The sequence below is a fragment of the Apteryx mantelli genome, chromosome 1, assembly GCF_036417845.1.
Source record: "Apteryx mantelli isolate bAptMan1 chromosome 1, bAptMan1.hap1, whole genome shotgun sequence".
Classification (NCBI taxonomy): Eukaryota; Metazoa; Chordata; class Aves; order Apterygiformes; family Apterygidae; genus Apteryx; species Apteryx mantelli.
In genome coordinates, this window is record NC_089978.1 from 10,606,312 (window position 1) to 10,632,564 (window position 26,253).

Genomic DNA, 26,253 nt, shown 5'->3' on the forward strand with positions numbered 1-26,253 from the left:
TCTTCCTTGGAAAGAAACAAAGAAGTATCTGGCAAGGGAATATCTGGTCAATGTCAGGAAGGGTGTCAAGAATGGGGCCTGAAAACAGCTGGATTTGATGGAATTAGGAGGATGAATATAGAAAAAGGTATCAGAGAAAGGTAAAGAAGAGAAGATAGGTAAGGACAAAAAGAAAGAAGGTAGGAAGAGATAATACAAAAAAGGAAAATCAAGGGAACAGGAGAGAAAAGAGTCACATGAAACAAATCCTCAGAGGCCTGACAGTGGCTGCTCACGATGCTACTTGTGTTGACTGCTCCACCTTATAGCATTAGCAGCAACCCTATTGTCTTACTGTTGTGGCTAGAGGCAGGCATGGTGGCTATGAAATTTGTTCAAGGGAAAAAGATTTCAAATGAGTGCATTGAGGACAAGGCAATTAGTTATATTTCTTGTTCTGTTTTGTTTTTTTTTTTCTCCTAAGATCTTGTTTCCCTCCCTGCAAGTGTACAGATGACACAACCGGTGCTTCCAGCCCTGTTTGCTCATCGCTGTTTTTGCACAGCCTTTTGACTAAAACAGCCTTCACCTGAAACTGCTACAGAGCAGACTTGCTCGTCTCCCAATGCAGAGGTGAAGAAAAACACTATATTTCCCTTTGTCCTTTCACTATTAGTATTATTATTTGAGTCTCAGAAGATCACACTTGCTTCCCCACACTCATATATTAGCAAACTTTACCTAAGGGTTTCACCAGATGATCCCCTTCTTTTCCACAGGTTCACCAGGCTGCTTGAGCGGCTTGCAGCCGAAGATGACTTTCCATCCCCTACGTGCATGCGGACCACAGTCGATGTGGTGAATGCGCTCCGTACATTCCTTTCTGGCTTAGCAAGGATGATATAGACCTTGGGCACAAACATACAGCCAAGGGCCACCGTGGCGCTCAGGCTCACTGAGAAACACATGGTGATTATCTTGTAGTTGCTTCCGAAATATATTGGCACAAAAGCCAGCCAAATGATGCAGGTGGTATACATTGTAAAGGCAATATACTTTGCTTCATTGAAATTAGCTGGGACATTTCTTGTCTTAAATGCATAAAAGGTGCAACTCAAAATTAATAATCCATTATATCCAAGGGGAGTTACAACACCTAGGTTGGTGGTGTTACAAATCAGGTAGACCTCTCGGATGCTTGGGTAATCATGCATTATATCTGGTGGCTCCATTATAAAGAGAGCAACAATTATGCCTAATTGGATACATATCAAGATAAATGCAATAACCAGTTGGGCACAGGCACTCATGAACCTAGGTTTCTTTGTACAAATTTTCTTCTTGCTGCCAGCCAGGATTCTTGCAATGCGGTTGGTTTTAGTTACTAGAGCAGAGTAACTCATAGCTGGGGAGAGACCAATGCCGATTCGTTGAAGATAACAGTAAATCTGTTTAGGTTTTGCGATGAGACAGAAAGTGCACAAGTAACCCAAGCAGATCCCAGCTAGAATGATGTAGCAGAGTTCTCGGCTGGATGATTTGACCACTGGAGTATCACGGTACATTATGAATATAGCTGTAACAAACAAGGTGGCCAGCAGACCCAGGCATGCAAAAACAACTGCTGCAATTGGTTCAGGATCACCCCATCTGAGATACTGGACTGGGATGAGGTCACAGCCTATAGAAAGAGAGAGAGAAAAAAAAAGGTAAAATAAAATATGTAGGAGTGATATCTTTAATGATACAGTTACAAATACTCCTGATACCTCTCTCTTTTTTCTCTTTCAGGAATGTGCCATTATCATGGATGCAGGCTAAGATGATGTTGCCATAATGGCACAATAAATATTTTTCAGTTACAGCTTATTTCAGTAATATGAGTCATCTATTTGGAGTCTAAAATGATGACTGCAAAAAATGGCCAAACTGATTAAGATAAGCAACGTCTCATCACTATGGGATTTTAATTTAAAATTATTTTAAATATAATAATTCATAAACAAATTTCATAATCAAGTGACATTACTTTGGTGCAAAATGCTCCACAGTTGTCTGTATACTACATGCCCATCAAGGACCAGATGTCAATCCTGTTAATTGCATTATATACTATGGAGAATATTGGTACTTATTTCATGATTGTGGGCAGAAATTTTACAATTGCTAGCTGGCATGAAAAAGAGTGTTTCTTTCTCAGAAATGTTACCTTTAGTCTAACAAATATTTTCTGGAGTCAGAGTTACAGATGATATGCAATTTAGGATGGCCTATTCTCCTCGCTTTATCATTCATTCAAATTTTTGAGACTTCTGGAGAATTAAAGCCTCATCTAACCCATGAAATCAAACTATGTCAATAAATTAGTGTCAAAGCTGAATTAAAACAGTGCACCCCCTTATAAGGATGCTTGTTTTCAGTTTAGATATTGGTTTTAGTAAGGACTTTTTTTGTACAAGTGTCGTAGAAAGACAAAGCAACAGACATGAGTAAATGTTGGCAGAAAAGTTGTAGCTGGCATCCTTCCTCCATCTTTCCTTCCTATGTGCACTGTAAAGCCTGGGTACTGCTGGAAGCCAAAAGGAGGAAGGGATGGAAGACCTTGCCACTCTGGCGTGCAACTTTTTGGCAAAAGGAGACACAAGCCCTGCCAGTCAGGGCAGGACCTGCTGAAAGGAGGTGACGGGGAGGAGGGAGTGCAGCCAAAGGCTTTTCTTTCCCTTGTACTTTTATTTAGCTCTACTACCTTTGATTTCAAAATCTAAATGACCTTATGAACACTGTCAGAATCAGGTTGTTGACTTTTGCCTAGGTCTAGATTTTTGCCTTGGGCAGGTCAGCCTGACCTTGGGTGAGTGGTGGCAGGTGACTTCACCCCATGGGGACGGGATGCCAGGAGTATTCATGTTTTCAGCAGTGAGGGTAATCAGGACAAGGCACTGTCTGATGGGCATCTGAACGCCAGGCAATCCAAATTAATTAGGGAATCTGGAACCTCAGTGACCTGACGATCAGGAGCAGACATCAGAGCTATAATTTGGGAATTCCTAAATGCAAGGTCTATGCTTTACCTTTTCCTTTACTTTCAGCGGATCTTACTGGGGGTTTTTTGCTATTGTTTTTTGTTTTTTTTTCCAGAGCTGTCAATATCACTGACATTCTTAATGGTAAAAATCATTCCATGGAAATAATATTAATTAATATTAGTCCTAACTCCTCTCTCCTCCTCCTAAGGAAAAAAAAAAAAAAAAGTATTCTACACTTCTCTACAATGAATATTATCAAAATATAATTACCTACAATATGACAGTATAATCAATAGATTGTGTGGCAAAGACACCAGGCAGACAGTTCTGTGGTCTTGCAGAAGTGCTAGAAGGATTAGAGTCACCCAATCTTTCACATTAGTGCAGCTAAAGAATATGAATTTACAGTCACTCTAGTGTAACAGAATTTTGCTCTTGGTTACTAAGTGCAGGTTAATTTACCATTCAAATTTTAACTGCTTTGGTGTGAAAAGCTTTCTGTTGAGATAATAAAGTTATTGGCATGTCTTAACATAACAAAGACATTTAGATTTTTATGAAACACTTTCATTAGCATTAATTGAAGATACCTGTTTGGCTCCTGTTGGTTTTAAAGGGTTTACTTATTCAGTGTGAGGGAGACATGGGATTTCATTCTGACTTCATCAAGACTAATATAACACAGCAATAATACCATTAAAACCAACATACTATACCAGTAAGAGTGGTAGAAAAGCAGGTCAAAACCAGCAAGCATAAGCTCTGGTGTGTGCAGACATCCCCCATGTGGGTTCTGGGCCAAGAAGTTTTATGACTAAGTGACCTCCAAATCCATTTCCAGTTTTACCCAAATTCAATTAATGTATTTTCGAAACAATTTCTTACTATCTTGTAATACTGCTATAGAGTCCTGAACAGGAAATTTGAAGAAAAAGGGTCTTATCTGTCACCTGGCCTTTACATGCAGACAGTGATAGAAAGACTGACTTTTATGCAGTTCCTAACATTGCAACAGAAGTGAATCATAGCCAAGCATTTATCATCAGTATCAGACTATTTCATGCCTTTCTTGCTTTATTACTCTTTTACATTCTCTTAATAAAATTCCTGAGAAAAGAGTTGAAAATCTGGCCCATTTTTTTTTCTCCATCATTAGGTATACTTTACAAGGAGAATTATAAACTGTGTAATGATTTATTCCTCAATTAAGATTTAAGTACCGGATATTTTTCATAAAGCAATGATTGGTGAGGTTTTTGTATAACAGGTTTGCAACTGATGGTTTCTGACAGTAGCACTTTTCAGACAGAGACAACTAGATCAAGTAAAAGAAATATGAGGAAATAGCACCGTGAGTGTTTTAGTTAGGAAGATGCCTAAGATTAGACCAATGCAAATGCTAAAAAATGCGTAACACAACACCTCATTCCTATCCCCTAAATATGCTTATGTTCAATAGTCATTTGGACAAGATCCTGCCCCACAGCCCACCCCTTACACTTCATCAATATCTCCAAGCACCTGGAAAGTCTTCTTTCCTGGCTGGCTCAGAAACTGTGGGTGGAACAGAGCCAGCAGCCGTGTCTTTTGGTCCCTGCAGTGTGCTGAGGCAATCTTTGGCTTGTGGAAAGGCTGTTAGGAGCCAGTCCAATTTGGAGCAGGTGCAGAGTTGTTCTACTCTGTGCTCGAGAGTGCACTGGTTCTGGGACTGGAGCCCTAGTAAAATTGACATAAAACTGCCTCTATGTTCCTAAGGCCAAAAACACAGCAAATGGGAACAGGGCACTAAAAAGATAAAATGTGAATAGCAAGACATGCAAATATAAAAATTTGTCATTTTTAACATGCTAGGGAAAGGGAGTCCGAAGGGAGTATCTAGATTGAATTAGCTGAATACATTGTGCATTGATTCTATTAAACAAAACAAAACAAAACAAAAAACCCAACAAATTACAAATGAGGTTGTATAAGGATTTTCGGGGGGGGGGGGGGGGGAAGATTCTTATGTTTTAAAAAAATATTTGGATACTCCATGGCTTGACTAAATTGTGCCATAGTTGAGGAGAGGGGAGTACTTGAAGGCTTGACCACTGCCATAACTCCATTTGTATCCTGTACAAATCCACTTTGTGCTCTCTCTGTAAACTTTTTGCCCATCTTTCATATTGTTTTAAAATTAGGTCATCTGGTGGAATAGTTCACAGATACAGAGCACTGTATTATTAGTCCCTGTTTTCTGGGGATTTGATCATGCCACTTTTTTAATTTGTTATTATAGCCTTGACACCTAAGAGACCTTACCATGCATGCCTTCAGCATCCATAAAACTGTATTAGCTTAGCACTGAAAATCCTGTTCATGCTAGGTAATAAAACAGGGAATTAAACCAGTTCCAAAGGTAAACATGACAGACTAAGGCCTGTGAACAGGATGTCCTGAGGAAAGTGAAGGAATTCAGTGACATCTACTAAATGGACACCATGAGCTCACTGAATCTGCACAAGGAGACTAAAACTGGTTGAAAGTTATGGTTGTTTTCAAAAGGCCTAATATTTTCCAGGAAGGTATAGGATCCTGGACAGCATATTAAACGTCCTGACAAAAGACTTGGTTTTCTTGGTAACTTTTCACAGATGCTTTCAAAGAGAGCAGAAGTCCAAACACCAAGGTTAAAACCACTCTAATCTAGCAACATCTCAGCACTGAATGGGAATTTCCACACAGGATTTAGCACACATTATTCAAAGTATATTTATGTCATGCTGTTTGATATTTTATATTAATGATTCTGAATGTTTTCCTATCTATAATTCCAATGAATGGGAGAAGGGAAATCTTGATTAGTTATTTGGGTTTTCACATACGGAGATATGAGAAGCAGGAAGGTAGGAGTCAGAACCAAAATCCCACTGAAGCTGGCAAGGAAGCTTTCTTAACAATGAGAAATTTTTGGATAAAATCCAGAATTCTTGTCCAGACAGACAAGGCAAGAAGGAGAATTAATCTCTCCTCTCCTAAGTGCTAGCTGAGAACATCAGCCCCCAGACCTCTCCTGACATATACATCAACTGAAGTGAGTATTAAATTCTGATGGTTTTACCTACAGTAATTTGAACTATTATTATCACCAGTTCTCTGCCCAGTTCAGTCAGGAGCTTTCATAGCTCCCACACTACCAGGCATGTAGAAGTGACCACGCACTGCCTTCCTGATTGCTGCATCTCCCAGGCTGGCACATTTACCAAAATTGCTAGCAAAGGTAGATTTGCACAGTCAATGGAAGCAGCTGAGGAGTGGGCACTTTTTTTTTGCCACCTCCACAGAACAGGAATTGGGATCAATAACATCCTAAACTGTGACAGCAGGAGCATCTGTAGCTCAAGAGCTTAAGCCCCAAGTAACGCAAATATATTGATTTAGTTGTGCTTGTAGTAATAAAGGGCAAGGACATGAATCGTAGAATAATACATTTAAGTTACTCTGTGACCACATGGGAATGTTTTCCTTAATTACACAAATGAAGAAGATGAGCAGAGTGACTGGAACAACTGATGAATGGACACCCTTGCCCACCCCCCACCCCCCCCACCCCCCCGTAGCAAAGGGGTCCATCCTTACGTTAGCTTTAATGCTTTGATTTCAGTTTCACCAAAAAATGCTGACTCCATGAGTTGTAAAAGTTTTCTTCAGAATACGTTGTGTTCGGCAAACTTATCTGAAGCTAAGGCACAATCACAAGTGACTCCCGCTGGCTTTCTTGACATGTCTCCATCCAGCCTAGGAGCCTCCAAGGGCTCTTCAGTGAACATTGTGTTCCTGAACCAGCTCACTTGAGCTTAAAGTGATGTGTGGATAGAGCTGGAGACCTGGGATATAAATGGACTAGAAGCTGAAGGCAACATCTTACCTGGAACAAACAACTGAGGGAAGAAAAGCCCAGGAACCAAGCAACAAGGTAGGGAAGATAATGATAGTCAGAGATCCCAGTTATAATATCACCACCTAAATCCTTAACTCATCCTCATCTGTTTTTCCCCCAGGGGCTGATGTGAGAATGGCTTATGGAAACGATTAAATTTAATTTGGAATATAAAAAAAAAAAAAGGAAAGAGAAAAGGCAGTGCACAGAAAATCAGTGTGAAAATCTGACATTATCTCTGCTGACATGTATTTATAATGCTAAAAGCAATCACATAAAAATTGTGTCCTTATACCCTCTGCCTGAATTACAGCTATACAAATTATGGTTACAAGCAAGATTTTAATAACGTTTCAGTGGCAAAATCAATGTCAGCACGGGCTGGATTCTGTTCTGCCTCATGGTCACAATTGTCAGACAATTACTGAAATTACTGATGGCTGTAACTTTATCACAAGTGATGATATAAGAAGGCAGTTTGCTGGCAACGAAGAGTTATAGTTTGAAAATATTTTAAGTGTAGATGTGGATGATTTTGCCACTCAGGTGGGTAGGATCCAGCACGCGCAGTGCCTCGGACGCCGGTGGCTTCTGCCGCATCCCAGACCCACACATTGCAGGAGGGGACGACTGGCCCCTCCAGGGACCCAGCGAGTCCGGGCATCGCTGGTGCCCTCAGCCTGGCTGGTGGTTTGCATGAGCCGTGACAGCCGGCTGTGCCAAACTGTGCCCACAGCCAAGACACAAGTGTCTCCTGGGCACTGTCTATTTGCTGCTGGTCTTAGTAACGGGATGAGCAACTGCCCTCCAGGTGAGGGAAACATTCATTTCTGCTTCTCAGTTAGGAATCCAGATTGGCACAAGCCTGGTCTCTGAAAAGAGTGTGCTTTGTGTGGGATACAGCATCAGTGTTGTCAAAGCATTTCTAAAAAAAAAAAAAAATTATACCTAGTCTTTCCGTTCCAGGATTATTTGGATTCTCCGGCTCTTATCTGGCACTTTCAGACAGGAAGACAAGACCATGATGCCAGTATTCTAATTTTATTGTGTGTCTCAGGTGACAGCATTTTTGTAACTATAATAAAAATACATATTTCTGATGTTCAGCCCTATCCATGAATATCTATTGAGAGAACTTCTCAAGAACTGTAAAATATTTTCATCTATTTTCATCTGAATCCAATTAATAAAATAAAATAGTATATTTAGAGTGCACAGGGAATGAGAAAAATGTCAGTACAGCCTGAAGACAATTCAGGTGTCACTGAAATTAACATCATTTACATCCCTTGCTGTTTCTGAATTCGCTAGATAAAACTTTGTTTCTGTTATTGTTGTGTGCTGTCACGAAATCATATAAAAAGGGAATAATCCTCTCTTTCCCACCTCAAAAACTTCCTTAAACAAACACTGGGCCAAGGTGTTCCTGCAGCCTCTGCCAAAGCTCTGGGAGGCTGCACAAAACTTACCCGGTCTTCCCAAGCTACTCTTTTTAAATGCAGAAGACTGTGCCCTCAAAATGATTTGGGTCTCCTGAAGAAACAAAAGGCATTTCTTGTCCGTCCACCAAAAAATTCATTGCTTTGGGGTTTGGACCAGGCATGGTAAGAAAATCTCTTTGTGTCTAAACATATCTATTTCTCTTCCCTCCACTGTGACTGTCATGCAATGAAGTGCTTTGAGGAACAGTGAAGGGGTTGGCATGTACTCCTGGACCTAAAACTCTGAGCTGCTTCTGCTGCATCTCTAACGTAACACGGCTCAGCTGTATTAGCCATACCGACTCCTGCGTGAAGGGGTGCTCTAATGCAGGGGTGTCGCTAAGACAACACGCAAGGGAAGGAGGAGAGATTAGACAGTACATCTTGATACGTCAGAAGGAAGAAATGGACTTGGGGTGCAAGCCAGGATGGTATAGATAGATTTGGGGAAAGGAAAAAAGAGAATGACTAGATTTTTGTTCAGGGAGGAGCCTGGTACCTGGGAGATGTGGTATGTACAACAGACAAGACTGAAATTCTTGAGGAAATACAATATTGGAAGCTGACAACACAATATTGTCTTTCTAGCCTCAGTTTCACTTCTAGCTGGAGATGCTATATTTTCCAGTAACTGGTTTAATCAACAGAAATTCTTGCTCCCTTTTGCCTTCCCCATTACCTTTAGACTGTCTATACTTTTCCTTCAGATCTCAAAGCTTTTTCTGTTCTGAGAATAACTTTGTTTTCATACACATACTGCACTCCTTCCCTCTCCTCCCTCCTCAATTCTGATATACCACAGATGGCTGAGGAGGGAGGGGAAGAAAGAAAAAAAAAAAGGACAAATGAAACTCTTCCCTTCTGCCAGCAAAATCCCTCCATTCCACATTTTACATAATGAAATCTGTGGCACAAAATGTGTGCTGGTCATTGAGCAAAAGAAAGATGGAGCAAAATTTTGTTGTGTTAGCCAAGAAAGGATTTTAAAAATGGCTGCATCAAAGTTCAGGTCTCTGGCAAGCAGTTAGGCTCTGCTCTACATTGAAAGGCTTTTCAGGTGCACGGCTGATTTACAGGGAGGCACAGACTCAGGACTCTCATCCGAAGCTGATACTGGAAGGAAGACATATTCCAATGAGCTTTTTATACGTGTAGCCTTGTGGAGTTGACATTAACTAAGACATGGCTTTATCTAGCAGTATGCTGCAGAATCAAACGTAGGGACATTTCAAGGAGACTGGTGGATGCTTTGTAAAACTGAAGGGAAATTTCCTTGCCAGAATACAAAATCCCTCTCCTTACTTTTAATTCACATTTATTACTAAAGATTATGTTGTAAACAAGGCTAGACTGAGAGGCATTTTCTTTACAAGCTGCAAAACTTGAGACTATAAATATGATCATAAAAAAATACAGCTCAATATATTGTATGGATAAGCTGGGAATAGACTTTTCAAAATCTGGTTTTGATACAAAGCTAAATAAGATCAGATCCAGCCATTATGTGAATAGAGAGCTAGGTGGGGACTACACAGCTGTGAAGCTACAAGGACTGGTATCCTGGTACCTGGAGTGCACATATCCGCAGCGCTAATAGAGGCCTAGGGAGGGTTCGGCTTCCAAATACTGCCTGGAAAATTTGTGCCTGGCTAAGGAACAAGGGTGAGGTCTTCTAAGGAACACTGCTTGGTGCTGATGTTCAGGGGTTGTTTTATGTGTGCACACCAGCTTTGGCCCCTACAAAGGCATAAAATGCATGTCTAAAAGCAGAGGAAGAGTTTGCAGAATGCAGCAGCATGTGTATTACGTGAAGCAGTTGGCTTGACTAAAAATACAATTACTTTCCATTAAAACGATCAGAGCTGGGTAGAAAATCATTGATTCTCCCCACAAGGGCTTTTGAAGTGCCAACACCCTGCTTTTTCAGCAGGGTGAGAGAAAAGTGAGACCTTCAGAGAGTAACATCCTCCCACAAGCCTGCAGACTGACGGTGAGGCCCTTAAGTGAGACGCGGGGACCTGCACGTCCCAGGGAGCCAGCCCTAGGCACAGAGCCCGAAGACCAGCATGGTGGCTCTTCACCTCACTTCACGTCAGGCACAGTGCTTAAAGGCTAACTACCCAGACTTCACCAAGTCAATAGACAGTTTCCCTCACTGGTATTTCAGAAGAGGCGCCTCCACTGATTAGATGAGGTGCTCGGAGGAATTTCCCGTCTCACTGAGATGTAGCAAATAGGCCTCCAGTTCAAACTGATCTCCTCTGGGTAGTGTTTGCCAAAACAGAGACTTGAAATGGGATCTGCCACGTCTCAGACAAATGCTGTGATTACTGAATAGTTGACTATTTGCACCAATAAACCAACCAGCCCAGTGATGTGGCCTAGTCCCTGTGACATGGACCTCATATGCTCATGAATGTCCCAGCTGGGATGCGAACCTGAGGCTCATCTCTTTCTTCCCTTCTCCTTCTCCCTGGTGCGAGGAAGCTTTCCTGGTCAAAGCTGAGGTGAGAGGGCTTTGCTGCTTACTTGCTGCGAGCTGGGGGAGCATGGTCAGAGGAGCACTTCAGAGGATGCTTCAAGGCACCTCCTCTGCCACCAAGAGGACAAACTCTGCCAAGAGCAGGGCAAGGCCGCCCTAGAGAGCAATGAGGCAGCTGAAACACGAGGGACCTGATGCACGGGGAGCCTGCAGCACTGCAGAGAGAGGGGACTGCCCAAAGGAGCAGAGAGCAGACCCACAGCCAGACCGCAGGAGGGGCGGCAATAAAGCAGAGACTCAAAGGAAACTGGATTTTGTTGCATGGAGGTATCCCCCAGATTACAGGACTGGCAGCAGATCGGGAAGGAAGAACCTGCCTGAAAGGATACTGAGGAAAGGAGAAAGCTGGCTTACAAATCTTTGTTATTCTAGTTCTCCTAGTTAAAAGTTTTTTCTCAGGAAAAGTTTCACATTCAACATTTTCTGATAAATTCCCCACCAGTTTAACGGGTAAACGATGTTTTGCCAGTAATTAGCTGTCCTAGTTCATATATTAGAGCAGTGCAACTTCCTTACAAGGGAAGGATTATATTTAATTTTTATATATAAAAGTCTATAAGCCAAGTTTTGCCTGACTCTTCTGCTTACATACATTCATCCAGCAACCTGTTTTTCCTTTTGTCTTCCCTCTCTTTCAACTCATCCATTTCTCTCTTCATCAATAGAAATTTAACATAAACCAAAGCTGTGAGCTCCTCTGGGAAAAGGCTGTCTCTTCTCCCCTTGCCTATATATCGAGGAGCACAATGAGAGCCAGATCCCTGAGCAGCATTTTGAAGTGGCTGTGTACTCTCCGTATTGGAATACTTGAATTCTTTTTATTAGCTATAAAGAAAAGAAAGTGGGATACAAGTGTTGGAATAATTTTGTCTCAAAAGTAGCTGAATTAGCATTCTGCAAGAGCGTAGGGATCTAACTACATGGCAAGCAGAACATAAACTCTATATTTTAGCAGATTCTCTGGTGAACAAAGGACTGTTGCAAACCTTACTTTGTTTGCACCATTCATGCTTTTGACAGGAGTTATCACAATGACTATTTCACAGCCTTTCACACACACACATATTGCACAACTATTCAGCACCTGTTTAAGAGTAAAATAAATGCATCTAAAATTTGAACTCTCTTAATATTTTGTCTGACAGGGCTTAATTCTTCTATCTGTTAGATGGAGGACAACATCTATCCAGCCTGATTGGTGTCAGATCAGGGTTAAATCCAGAACAAGGGCTATTTTTCTTTTTTTTTTTTCTAGGTCTAGTAATTCAGGTCTGTAGAGAGCAGATGCCAAAGATTTCTGGATTAGGTTGAGGAAAGATGACAAATACCAGTCTTAGGTCAAATTTCAGCTTTATCCCTAGGTTCAGTTTAACTGAAACAGTCGTCATAGTCATTCGTGTCTGGCACCTGACTTTTCAATTCAGCAGATGAATACTTTCATTGACAACATAAGCACAGCCACAACTCATTTACCTGTAAGTTCATCATTGGGCCAGGAGCCGAGCTGGCAGGCCTTGCATGTGTATTCATCAGAGACATATTCATTCTCTTTACAAGGAGTGCAAGTCCAACAACAACTGACTTCTCCTTTACGGATCACCTGAGACAAAAGTCAACATTTGATTTAGCAGTATAAATGAACATTCATGTTGCAGCAGTTGCTAATATAATTTCTTCATCTCTTTTTTAATACAGGCATTTTCTTTTATGTAAAAGAAACCTCTTTTTCATGATATATTTGCTGATACAAAATGTGACCCAGTTCTCGGTTCTTACATCATATGTGTACTAGAAGAAAGAAACCATCAACTCAGCAAAAGTATAGCTGAAACTTCATAACTACAATAAAACATTTTTTTTCCTTTCTTAGAAGACAATTTGCAAAGTTCAAAATCTCGTAGATAGCAAAGTGTATACAGAAGCCAGTAGGTGGTATTCCAGGTATATAATTCACTCCACTGTGGTTCATACCTTGCACATGGAACCATGTCAGCAGTGTCATTTCCGTAAGGGTTCATTACCCAAAGATTTTTTGTGCCTCTTTTTCATCCAGTTGTGAGGGATTTGTTAAAACTGATGTTTTTCCAGACATCAGACTGAATGTCCCTTTTTCAAAAACATTTAAATTTGTGCATTGATAGATAATGTTTAACGGTGAGGATGCTATCTATGTCCATTTTAACATTTGCCCTGATTTCCCATTTTATAATTTACTGCCAAATATTGCACACTCACGATTCAGATGTGGATTTTTCAAAATCTTTATTTATCATGTCTGGGCACTGAAAACATCTGTGCTTCTTGCCAATACATCAAGAGTGATGAGAAGACCTATTCTTTCCTTTGAAATAAAGTATTCCCAATCTTTCTGCTCATTACATTCCAATAATTTATAAACAAATGCTTCCATTTATAGCATGCAGACTTGGTTGACTTATGTATTTTTCGCAGTGATAAATTTAGACTGTGGTTTCAAAATCAAACATCATTATTGCAATTTTAATAAATGGAATCCAAAGAGTGTGATCAAAAAGAACTGTACTGCTCTTTCTGTATCTACAGTGAGAAAAAAGTGTAAATTATATCTTTGTCATCAGCAATATGAGGACTTGAAAACTTCAAATTTTGATTTTGTTTTTAAAATTGCGGCATGTGAAAGGAAAGAAAAAATCACCTGAATAGCTACATTGGCAGAAAGGCAGATGAGAGCATAAGAGATTTTCTCCGCAAGGGTTGAGACTAGAGCTACTTGAAAAGCAGAATATTTGTCACCAGAAAAGTTGATACCTGAGACACATACTCTGTTAAACTTGATGAATTATAAAAATGCGTCATTTTACAATATATAAAATACTCAAGAAAATGAAAAGGCAAAATAGAAACAGTGTTATTATCAAAACACTAACTTTTTTATCAAAGCAATTCTTTTCCAGTTTTCGGTTAAACTTTTCACCACATCAATGTCTTCTATAAAATACTTTGATTTTGACAAATCTGTCAGAGAACTGTTACAGTGATCATTTCTTATCCTGTGCCAACTATGATTTTGTATCCTCCTTCAGGAATCAAAAGAATTGTTCTCCACTACTAAGAATCAGGCCAGATTATTTTATTAAATTGTTTAGTCATATATTTCTTTATCCCTTTATTTCCTTTTTATTTATTGAACAATTGTTTGTTGTAGAAGTTTTAGGAGTAAAACACTTAATCTATTCATCTGCCTTAAAAAAAAAAACAAAAACTATTCCTCTTTAAACAAAAATTATTTCCCCTTCTCTTTGTCTCCTGTGTTATCCTTTGAGCATCTATCTATTTAAATAATTTTATGTCTTTACACTATTTTGAATTTATAGAGTTTGACTGTGTTTGGATTTTATCAAATCCTTCAGATGGGTATACCAAATGCTGCTGAGTGATAGTATACCATTGGGGGTTTTTTGTACATTTCAAATTCCTTCACAATAACTCAGTCCCACAGAATTCTGCAGCAAAACCACCACAGACTTCAGCAGGGTCAAACTTTCCCCCCATTTGTCAAGACTATGAAGGAAAAGAACTGTGGAGCAGTGTTTATAGTCAATAACCTAATGCAAAGACTGAAGAACATTTCAGACATTTGTCCACTGAACATGAGACTTCAAGCAAGTGTCTAAGTGTTTGATGCTTTAGCTTCATAGTGAAGAATCCTCTTGGAAAAATCCTTGAGTGTATGGGCAGAAGGTGTTAGTGAGAGACTGCATTAATGAAGGTCCCAAGATACTCCCCATCATTTGAGTTATGGCAACTCATTTTAAAGGATATCAGCACCACCCAGTTTTGAATATCTGTTTGCTCATCTCCATACTCTCAAATAAATGAATATGTGACAGGAGCAGGTTGACAGCAGACTGATGATCAATTACTGTTGGTATAATTCATCCCACCTATTTTTACATGTCTGCAGAAGGGATGTCCTCATCTGAACTAACTATCCTAGCTGGATGCCTTTTATAATCAGTGAAGAGGAAGAAGTGTCTCTAGGCCAAGATTCATTTTACTTGTTTCCAAAGCCTATTTTAGGATGAGATGAATCATGATCTAGAATCATCTATTTATTTCCATTGACTATAAAGAAAGCTTGGAAATCTGACATAACTGCAGATGCCTACGCTGAAGACATCTGCATTTGGTCTGATGAAACTCACTTGCTGACTCTGCCAAAAACTAATTAATGAATAAACCATGGTAACAATGTCCTAAAAACCTGGAAGACTCGGACTGAAGAGATGAACTCACTCTCTATTGTAGAACATGGTCAACCCTCTGGTCTGCCACCATTGTAGCCTCCTCTCAGTTTTGCAGGCATGTCATGTTAACATGGGAGAAAAGTGACCTAGCTTCCAGTGAGACATATCAGAATTTACAGATGCTTTTTTTTTTTTAGTCTGAGCCACTCAATTGTCCATGCCCATCCCCTCAGTCCATGGACCTTTAAACAAATGACTGCCAGGTAACCTATTTTAGCTGTTTTTCAGTAAAGTGTCATGTGATATTCAAGGATAACAAATTGCAATTAATATGTAAGATATACATCTACCCTCCTTCTTTACTGCAATATACAAACAGAGGAAGGAAAAAAGGAAAGCCTAGGAAAAAAGAAAGCAACAAAACATATATGATTAAAAAAATGTTACTTACTTTTCTTGAAGTTCTAAGTAACAGCAGTCATCCATGAGTTCTATGTTCTCTGAAGACACCACAGACTTAAGGTCCAAGTTACAATTTTCCAGTTATGTCTAACACTGAATTAGTACCAATTATTATTTATGATTTACCTACAATTGTACTGACAAGTCCCAGTGAGGGATTTGGACTCCACTGAATCAGGTTCTGTAAAAATAGCAACCCCCGAGCAACCACCCCACAGACAATCCCTGGTCTAAAGTATTTGGAATGTAAGTATTAAATAGAGGCAGCATTTCACAGATGTAGAAGCACAATAAAATAGCAAGATGACCATGATATAAATAAGAAATGTATACATGAGGCTGTTCACTTTAATGTAGCTGTGTGAAACTTTTTTGTGTAAGAAACTGGAAAAACCTGGTTTCAAATTTCAAGGCTATGAATATTGCACATGATGAAAACAAATGCAGAAAATATTTACCTTTATCTGGCCTTTTTCACATGGCTCACTGCAGACTGATCTGATGATATTATTTTTCTCTGACCATATTTCATCATCATCCATTTTCAGCTCACCATTGTCCCAGCTGCCAACATTGATATAGTCAAAGTAGTCCTTCCCCATTTTCTTAAAATTCATGATTTCATACCTTTGGAAACACAAAGTGGAGATACAGGTCAGTTTAGGAAAGCATCACTAAATATTTTGAATTAAAGGAACATTATACAGTCGAAATTAAACTGATTAAAAATAAACAAGGAGAAATTCCATGTGTTATGCTTGTCCTTGAGTGTCTCCTGATAATTTCTGTGATTTCACCATCTTCCTTCTTCTTTGTATTTTAACTTGAAAGTTCCCTGAAAACTTTGGGGTTAATTAAATGAGCATTTGAAAACTATTGTGTTTTTATTTAAGGAAAACAATGAAATGGACCAGACTATTTATTCTGCCTAACTTTAGGCATTTAAGCTGGGAACCTTGGTTGTTCTAGGCTCTGTCTATAGCTAATGTAGAAAAAACGTATACACACAGAGACGATTCCCACCGCCAAGTTCTCCTTGCTGTCTGCAGGCTGTTATTACTCTTTTTAGAGAGGGAGTCTGAAGGCATCTAAACTCCTAAAATGAGGTAGAATGGATCTAAGCCTGAGGGATCAAAAAAGACTTCATGTGCTGTAAGACTGCATGATATAATTTGGTTTGGCACCCAGACAGGAGTCAGACACAAACTCACTGTTTGGTGCATGGGAAGCATCATAATGGGATTCAGGACAGCAAAAAGTCCCCTAGCTCTAGCCAGTCACAGGATGTCTTAAATCCCACCTGTCTGCAACTTGCTGGAGGCCTCAGGGAGATGTTCTCACCAAGAAGCACAGCCTAGACCTTGTAGCTGGGCTATAGGTTTTATTTGAAGAATGAAGCAGAAACTCTCTCCCTCTTTTTTTTCTTTCTTTTTTTTTTTTTTAACAGCAGCAAATGCTATTTCCACTCTTCGCCCCCTCTTTCTTTTTTATGTGACTCCTTGGTGGACAGAACACATTTAATTCCTCATAGAGTACAGTATGGAAGGGACAGGGAGAGGGTACTCATGCCTCAGTCCTGGGCTGCTACTGTGTCAGATCACTTCAGCCTCAGGTGTTAATAACAGCCACAGCTGACCAGAGTTTTCATAATCACATTTCAGGTGTAGGTGGACCATCTGCACTCTTACTCTTTCCTCCTACCTCCTCTTTAGCTCCCACAGAGTCATACAGAAATGCTTTGAGGCAGCCTAGGACTCACTAAACTTACTACAAGCATGGTAACAGTCGTGCCACCTTTCCTGCCTTAGAGGCTGCCTCCTTAGTAATTATTTGTAAAGGATGCTTGGGAAGATTGTGCAGCTCCTGAAATGATAATGTCATCCTTTTCTTTACCTCTTCTTTAGTGGCTCTTGAAGTAAATTGATTGAGCAACATTTCACATGAGATTCAGTGATGGAGAATAAGCAAACAACATAGACCAAGAAGTAGAACACAACCATAGGTTTAAAAACCTGCCTACTCCATAAATGAGAAGCCAACTTTTTCCTGGCAGCAGGCACCAAATGAGTCCCCAAGGCAAAACTCATCGACAGAGTTGAATAAAGATTGATATTCAGGGTGTAGTTCAATGTGCATTTAACTTAAAGAACCAGAAAATTAAATCAAACAGTCTCTTAAATAAGATACTGAAGAGATTTTTTTTAAGTTTGAGGAAGCTCTTTAGAGACTGGCAAGCAGTAGGCATACTATAGCTCATGCTCAGGCTGCTTTTGAAAGATTAACAATAAAATTCTTCCATGGCATTTTTTTCCATCCATGGATCTCTGAGTGCTTTTCATCACGAGATAAAGTCTAACCATCCCAATGTACTGGAGGTTCGTGAGTCACTGGTTTCCTGAAGCTAGTTTGAGGTACCACAGGGACAGTTTGTCACGTTAGGATAGGAGAGACCAGATGGTGCAATAGTGCGTTTCCAGCAGTGCCCTAATCACAGTGAAAAACACTTGTTGCAAACTCAGTTTCAAAGCAGAAGTGCCATGAAGTTGCTGAGAACCCATATTTTATTGGTAGCACATGATCAAAACATTAACATCTTGATTTTCATGCCTTTTCTTGCCTTCTCAATTTGTTCTTCAGAATTTCTGTAGTATTTACAAGTTATCTTCCCCCCAAAAACATGGCTATTCCTTCCCTATTAATTTGCTTTTTCCATGTCTTCTGTCCCACCTAAAGCAAGCCCTCCACTAGACTATATATCTGCTTAAAGCTAAGCATACACACAAAGGACTTTGGGTAGGGCCAGAATTTGAAGCATCTTGTGGGATTAAACATCTGTTGTATTATTGTACATAAAATCAAAACCCTTTTACCATGCATCAAAATCCTGAGATATCTAGGTCAGAAAAAGCCTAGAAAGGCTCTTTCTGTTCTGTTTTTCTGCTTAACACCACCAATATCACATTACAGCTGTGAGGATTTCAATTTCCATTTTTCAAAGCGAAGATGTAGCTATTCACGAAAGTGAACAGGGGAGACAAGTTATTCCAGTGTGACTGCACCATCTCCCAGCTGTTGCAAATGGCATCTGACAGTGCTCAGAGGACTAGAACCTACTCAAAAGCTGGGAATTAGGGATGGAGCTTCCTAAAAAGCTTTCTTCGTGATTAAGAAGTGATTTTTGACTAAATGTTGGCCAGTTTAAGCACATAGACTCCCTTCTGAATTTAATGATGTGTCTATCATTGTGGAAGATGAGGCAACAAAGACCTATGTCTCAAAAGTAACCAAGCTTTGGGAGCCTTTTGTCCCCATGCACAGTGCATTAATTTGAGCAGACAGAGCACTACTACATCTCACACACATCCTGGGAGGCTGGGCTATCTGAAAGTCACATTCCTTGGCCGTGCATAATCAGTGTGGAGTCCATTTGCTCTTCAGTGAAATGCTGAATTCTCTACTGACCCTCTACTGTGTCTGAGCAAATGACGGCACATGATATAATTCCTTCGTCATCTTCTTAAAATCAAATAAAAACAACAAAACAAAACCAAACAAAAATTCAATTAATTTCTTTGCAACAAATAAAATTAAAACATTATTGTTAAGCATGTCAAACTTGAGGAAGAGTCTGTTTGCAACATGTAAATGTTGTCATTGGTTTATTATCATGCCACATAATCATTTGTTTACTAAGACCTTTGGTCCTTCTGCAAGAAGTGAGTGCAACAGAGATAGGAATAATGTAGGATGCAGTCCACTGCATCCAAGCACCTTTAAACCAAATGGAAATCCTTTAAGGGAGGTCTGGGATAAGTCTTTGAAAAAATATTGGTCAGAAAAATCCAGATTGAGCACTTTTTTTCAGAATTCAGCTATTTTTTTTAAATAGAAACATTTAACAGAAGACAATCTTGCTCACCAAAACAGTTCTGAAAACATACTTGAATCTCATAGCAGCTCTCAGTGTGCTTCCTTGGAGTCTGAGTCCTGAAGATTTCTAAAATGTGTGTCTCCAGAAAGCTAGTTCATCCAGACTGCTTTGCAGGTGGATGCCCTGTTATCTTTTGGGGAGAATGCTGACATTACAAGTTTTCATATAAAATAAGAAAAAAAAATCAGTTTTGAAATATCAGAAATATTCTGAAATATCAGAATATTTCAATCAATGGAACTACCTTTTCCTGTCCAGCTCTACTCAGAAGTTCATATTTTTATTTCAGTTCACATTACGGGGAGAAGACAAAATTTAAAAAATGAGTGCACAGGATGAACAGTTTTCCCTCTAGTCATCTGTTTATACAATTTCATCAGAAAGTTATTTAATATGTTCCCAATAATGTAGACAGAAAGAGCTACCTCAGTCAAACTGGAGCAAGTGCAGTGAGTGAGGCAGGGATCTACCCTCTGAACTATGAGGAAAAAATAAGTATACTTTGAGTGCTATCACACTTGCTGTTTATCTTCTGACAGCTCAGTAGGCACAAACCTAGAAAAAAACCTCATTGCTCTTTTTAATATGTATTTTTGTAGGGATACTGCTTATATGCATATTTCATAAAAAAAGAACAACTTCCACTATATTTTATATGTGTGTGTATATATATATACACACACACACATATATATACACATATATACATATATGTGTATATATATACACACATATATGTAAGTCATCAACAAAAGCAGATTGATTTAAATTCAATTTGGCTTACAGCAACACAATTTGAATCAATAGCTTAGTCTGTTATGTATGTGGGAAGGCTTTCATTGGAAGATATGAAGTAGATTTATAATATAATTAAGAAGGAAAAAAATCCCATAGAAATCGATGCATATTTTCGGTATTGTTTTAGCTTTCTCTTAATAAATGAACTAAGTCCAGGTAATTATTCAAATAATTACTGCTTACCACTCACTCAAATGCATGCATTTAAAGACCCAAAGAGAGAGAGCAATCTTGTGGTGGCCATCACAGTCAATGAATGTAAAGTCATATGAATATAAAGTCATATATATATGACTAGTCGTATATATATATGGTCATATATATATGACTGTATATAGGCACCGTGTATATGATTAAATAAAAATATGATTATATATAGTCCTGTATACATGGCTATAAATACAAAGATTGGTTTGCAGTGAGAAGCAATACTTTTGAAAGTACAAGTAAAAAAGGAAATCCGTACAGGCAGATTGTATGCCTGAAAGCTCATCTCTTTCTTTCCAACTATAATTTTAAACATCATGCAAAAACACACATCAAAAATGGTTAATATTGGACAATCAAGCAAGAAAGTCAGGAAATGCTAAAATAAAAGTATGAGATCTTAGTTCTGATGTTAAGTGTGCATGTATCTGCTACGTACAGTTAACATTTCTGTTATTAAATACTCTGACAAATGTGAACATTACCTTCCTGGCGAGTCGCCGTTCTCATCAAACAAGATCATGTCCCCAGAGACCCCTGTAAAATTTGTCTTCATGAGGGATTCCAGGAGCTTGCGACCGTCTATGGGCTTCATGGCATCGCAGAGGCCCACGTAGCCCGGGCACAGCGACATCTGCATGTTGTGGAGGCCGTACGCCATGGAGTATATTGCGTTGATCACAAAGCCCATTTTGGAGTCCTGCACGTGCTGTGTCCTCAGGGTCATCTGGCCTGCCGGGGAACAACGTGAAGCGGCGGGTTAGGATGCGGGCTTGAAATACGATCAGCTCTTTAGATAGTTGGTGGGTTGGTTATTAATGGTGGAAAAAAGTCGTCTTAAGAGCCTCGAGCAGTTCATAGTATGACACTTATATCAGTACACACACTATTTTTTTTAAAAAAAGAAAGGAATGAAAGAATAGGTTCTTTTTAAACAGTTCTGATACCTTTCTCTGTGCCACTCCACACATATATTGTTTTCCAGCTACTTCTTGTCCTTCTTATTCTTTTTAATCTATCACTAATACTATAAAACAACATTCCAAGGATGCCAGGAACTTATCACAGCCTGGAGAAATCTCTCCAAAATCTCAGAAGTCTTTTGTTGAATACTAGAGGTGTAAATGTTAGTGATGGTGCATCCAGCAGCAGTCTTGTAAACCATATTTTTATTTCAGAGACATGGGAAACCAATCCTGTGTGAATATTTTGATTGAGGCGCAACTTTGCCATACTAAAAGTTTCTTGTGCTAATAACTCTTCTACTTCTAAGACCCTTGCCCCTCTCCATTTGCAAAATGGGGATAATGATGAAATGCAGGGGAATACATTCAAATGTCCCCAAAGAGCTTGATGATCTGGGGTAGGCAAATATCAACCATATCTACCCCAGTGTCTCTTGTTTGCTCAAGCCAGAACTGGTTAACTTTACTTTGGCTTTTCAAATATTATGTCTGGATTTCTATTTTCTATTCAAGCTTCTGTGAAATGTGCAATAAAAATTCCTTCAGCAGCACCCTGAAGGGCTTTTTTATAACCCAGGGTTATTAATGACATGTATTCGCTTGGCTGGCAGCAACAGTCCAGCTAAGGAAGAAGAAGTTGGAGGTTTTCTGCCTCATGTGCCATCAGCAAAGCTGCCAGCTGCCCTCCGGCCACCAGGTCTTTGACACTGGGGGAGAAGGAGAAACACCATGAGGTGCATCAGTGCTGCTGGGAGTTAGCTAGACAGCTGGGGGGATGTAAGATCTGGAGGAGGGGGGAACAAACAAAGAGCTCTACAATGCCGTTTTTTAGAACGTCTGCTATTCTTTTATCAATTGCGCAGCAGTCCGTGGAGTCAGGACATCCTGTGTGCAGGCAGCCAGGAAGGAAGGGAGCGCAAAGGACCCTCTGAATATTTGGCCTAGCCTTGGCCACAGTGGCTAGGCAAGCGGAAAGCCACTGCCACCAGGGAAGGAGCCTTCCTCCTGCGGAGGGGCTGGCAAGAAGCAGGGGTGGCGCTTAGACCTGCCAGCCGCAGTTGTTTCCTCACAATGAGAGAAGTAATTTATGCCATAAAAAGACCAATGTACGGACAATATTTTTTTGTCTTGGAAGAAACAAAGACTAACATACGACTCTGATGTCAGTATCCAGTCTGATGTCTATGCACCTTCAGTGCAGATGAATAAGACTCTCCAGTGGGTAATTGATCCTGTCATAAACTAGGTGCATCTACAAGCTGCCCTTTTGGGGAGTGAACAGTAACATCACCAGGCAGACCTAGTCACTGAAACATTCTGGAGTACCAAAAGAGTCTGGAGGGTAGCAGAGATGCACAGTTCTTATTAGCATTGCAAATGACTGTATAGAGATAAGTAAGTGAAGGAGAGGGCTGAAAGACCTCTTTTCTCCTTCAGTTTGGTGCTGGAGCTGGCACTTCCAGTTCCAGTCCGCCTCAGGAGCAGTGAGTAATGCTTTAGATAGTTAAGTGATATGAGCTGCAAGTATCTATAATGGAATAAAAACTCAGAAACAACACACTGTGTTCCTCATTTGTTCCATTCTACCAGGGTATTGCTTTTTCCTAATTAAAAATAATAGGCATAAAAACTGCAACAGTGGAGTACAATGTAAAACCAATATTAATTGAAATTTAGTGGAAAATTGAACAAGCATATTATGTTGCAATACACACAACTTTAACCAATTATTCATCCTCAAAATTAACTGCTCACAAACCGTGCAGTTAATTATAGTAGCCATTAGAATGAATCAGATTTGCATCAGCAATAGTATTTATTATGAAACAATAATTTCAGCTGTTTTATTGCATATGATTGCTTAAAAATTTAATAACTTAATTCTTACAGGAACACTCTCCCCTGGGCTTTGTGCTTCATATTTATAGAATTATTATTTTGACTTTCTTTAAACATTCAATCTTCTTCAGTGCACCTGATAATTTGTAATGAGGCTGCTTAGCTCTTCACAGAAGCTGCTAGCAATTGTCAATGGAGTTGTGAGGGAATTAGCTGCTGCGAGAATTTTAATAAACTTTCTGTAGCGGGAGAAAATACTACCCTGAGATGCTAACTGACTGGTTCACTTTGCTCTGTAGGCACAAATCTGACCTGCCAAATCTGACTATCAGTCAACAGTACCTCAAGACTCTGTAATTAAAAGGAACATCTCAAAAAAATGAGGTGAAAGAATTTTTTTGCTCTTTAATGTACCACAGTGGTGTCTTTAAAATTCCAGTATTTAAAGATAAATCTTTTGGTCTGCCTGAAAGTGTTTTTCAAACCCAGTTTTGCAAAGTTCTTAAGCATGTTAGGCTTGAAACATATAAATAATCATATTTACCTCAGCAATCCTATCAGTAGTCTTAAGCGAAGGCTGAATATACAAATTAGGAGCTAGTCTCTGATTCAGAAAAAATGTAAAAATATTTTAAATCTAGCTCTACAGCAAGTATGAGTTAGGCAGCCTTCAACACCTAGTTCGCTTAAGTATTAGTTCCTACTATCCTCTCTGGAACTCAAACCCATAGGGTTGTCATGAGATTGACAAGTGGCAATGATGACTTTAATAATGCTGAAGCCAATAACGTTCAATAGAATTGACTTTGTAGTTTAAACTTTTAATGAAGAATAATGTAAAGTTCTAATAGAAATTGATAAGTTCCTACAGAATTACTAGGCAGAGGATAAATAAATATCTACACACTGCAACCCATGTGCTTGCTTATAATATACATAGTAGAATCATATTTTATATTAAATTCAAAAACTGTTTCCATAAGAGATCTGTTTTTCTCTGCCTTGCACCTTCCCATAGGAGAAGACTTTGCAAAGAAGAAAATAAAGATATTTTGCTTTCCTGAGGGTTAGAAAGAGCCAATGTGATACCATTTAATGTTGGCATGTAGGGATAGGCAGGACATGATCAGATGAGTGTTTCAGTTCAGGTCAGGAGTGGGCTTTCGAAGTGAATCTCGGAGATGTTCCTCTTTGCTGTGCTTTGGTTTGCATCGCGACAGTCTCAGAGCAGCTAACCAGTTTCCTTTTGACAGAAACTAAACTGGATGATGAACTCCAGGAAAGCCCCTAATGTACTTGCGAAATGGGCATTCAAGCCATGGGGCCAAGATGGAGCCAGCCTGGATGGAAATCTCCACCTGTCCCCAGGGTTTGCTAACAGGCACAGACTCAGCATCACTCCCAATTTGCTGCAGGTGGCAGGAGTCGGACGTACGCAGGCAGCAATGTGCGTTGGCCAGGTACAATGCTGCATTTCGTAGGTCTCCAGCGGATGCTTATTGCAATTTTGACAGGCTTAAGTACCTGTTCTGTGGTAGGCTTGAGAGATTTTGTTCTGGTACGTAGCTTATTTTCCCACAAATGTTGTTTGGAATAATGCCAAACTATTTAGGAATCTGTGCTGAATCTGGTGACTATGGCCAAATGATTACAGAAAGTAATCTGTATTGCAGTACCTCAGAACAATAAATATTAAAGCTCTGTCATGCTAACTAATGCAGAAATAAATAATTCTGCCTCCTGCAGTTAGGATGTATCAGGCAATGGAAGAAAGCAGGGTGAATCAAATCACACTTAATCAGAATGAGGAAAGGTATACAATATTTGAAACCAGAAAAGATCAAATATTGCAGAATTCGCTGCCTTCAGGTTAAAATATGAACTCAAAACTTGAGGAGAAATGAGGTAATCTCCATAGTTAGAACACCTGAGTACATCTCTGAATTCTGTCCTGTTTATTCCTTAGTCTTTCACGCCCAAGCAATTTTGGTAAGCAAATAAGGGCTTATCCTAATGTTCTCCTGTCAGATCATGAGGCAGTTCTGGATTTGAAGCTGCATAGGCATTTCTGTCTACAAAATATTACACAGGCAAATTCTGTGCCTTCCTGGATAAATCAAATAACTCATCAGTGCTTCAGTTTCCCATCTAATAATATTTCTTTTCTCCTACCTTTTATCTGACATTTCTCTTTAGACTAAATATTCCTAAGAAAGAGGATGACTTTTCATTATCTTCCTGCTTTTCCTGTGCATCGTGCAATGAGCATGTTATTGGCTGGAGCCTCCAGGTGCTATTGGACTATCTCCAAAATGAAAATAAAATTATCCTGGATTTCACAGAAAAAATAATAAATATGTAAATAGTTACTCTGCAGATCATTTTAGGAATCTGTAATATATAGTATATAACATGTAACACTTCTTATAATAGATAATACATTATAATGTCTAATACATACAAATAAATAAAATATATATTTTAAAGCTAAAATATGTATTATGTATACGTATAATCAAATCTTATGCAGGATTCAGATAAGCCTTTGCAAAATTGCTTATTGCATTAAACATCAGCTTAAGATTCTCCTACTACTGGAATAGGTGGTTAATATCCATGGTTTCTCGTGCTTACATACATTCTGTATGCCTGGATTTATGCGTATGTTCCCCAGCTTATTATAGGACTGTGACTACACCAAAGCTGAAGGACAGTTCTGAAAATAGTATAAACTCAGAGCATCATAACCTGCACCCTTTCTGCCTACCCTGCCAGCAGTAACTGGCTTACGAAATTTCAGCAATAACACTGCAGAGGATAAATGTGGGCTACGCAGGACAATCATACACTGTGCTGCTCAGCAGGGCCTCATAAAAAA

At 39.3% G+C, this 26,253-nt stretch overlaps 1 protein-coding gene across 1 annotated transcript in view; it reads right to left on the reverse strand.

Moving 5' to 3' along the window:
• The window catches only part of GRM5 (glutamate metabotropic receptor 5), a 280,691-nt gene that overhangs the window by 25,770 nt on the left and 228,668 nt on the right, over positions 1–26,253 (reverse strand). Inside the window, exons 4-7 of the mRNA XM_013939598.2 lie at positions 21,057–21,303; positions 16,094–16,262; positions 12,421–12,547; positions 721–1,660 (exon numbers count right to left, since the gene is read on the reverse strand). Coding sequence (XP_013795052.2) covers positions 721–1,660; positions 12,421–12,547; positions 16,094–16,262; positions 21,057–21,303 — 1,483 coding nt within the window. The remainder of the gene's footprint in view (positions 1–720; positions 1,661–12,420; positions 12,548–16,093; positions 16,263–21,056; positions 21,304–26,253) is intronic.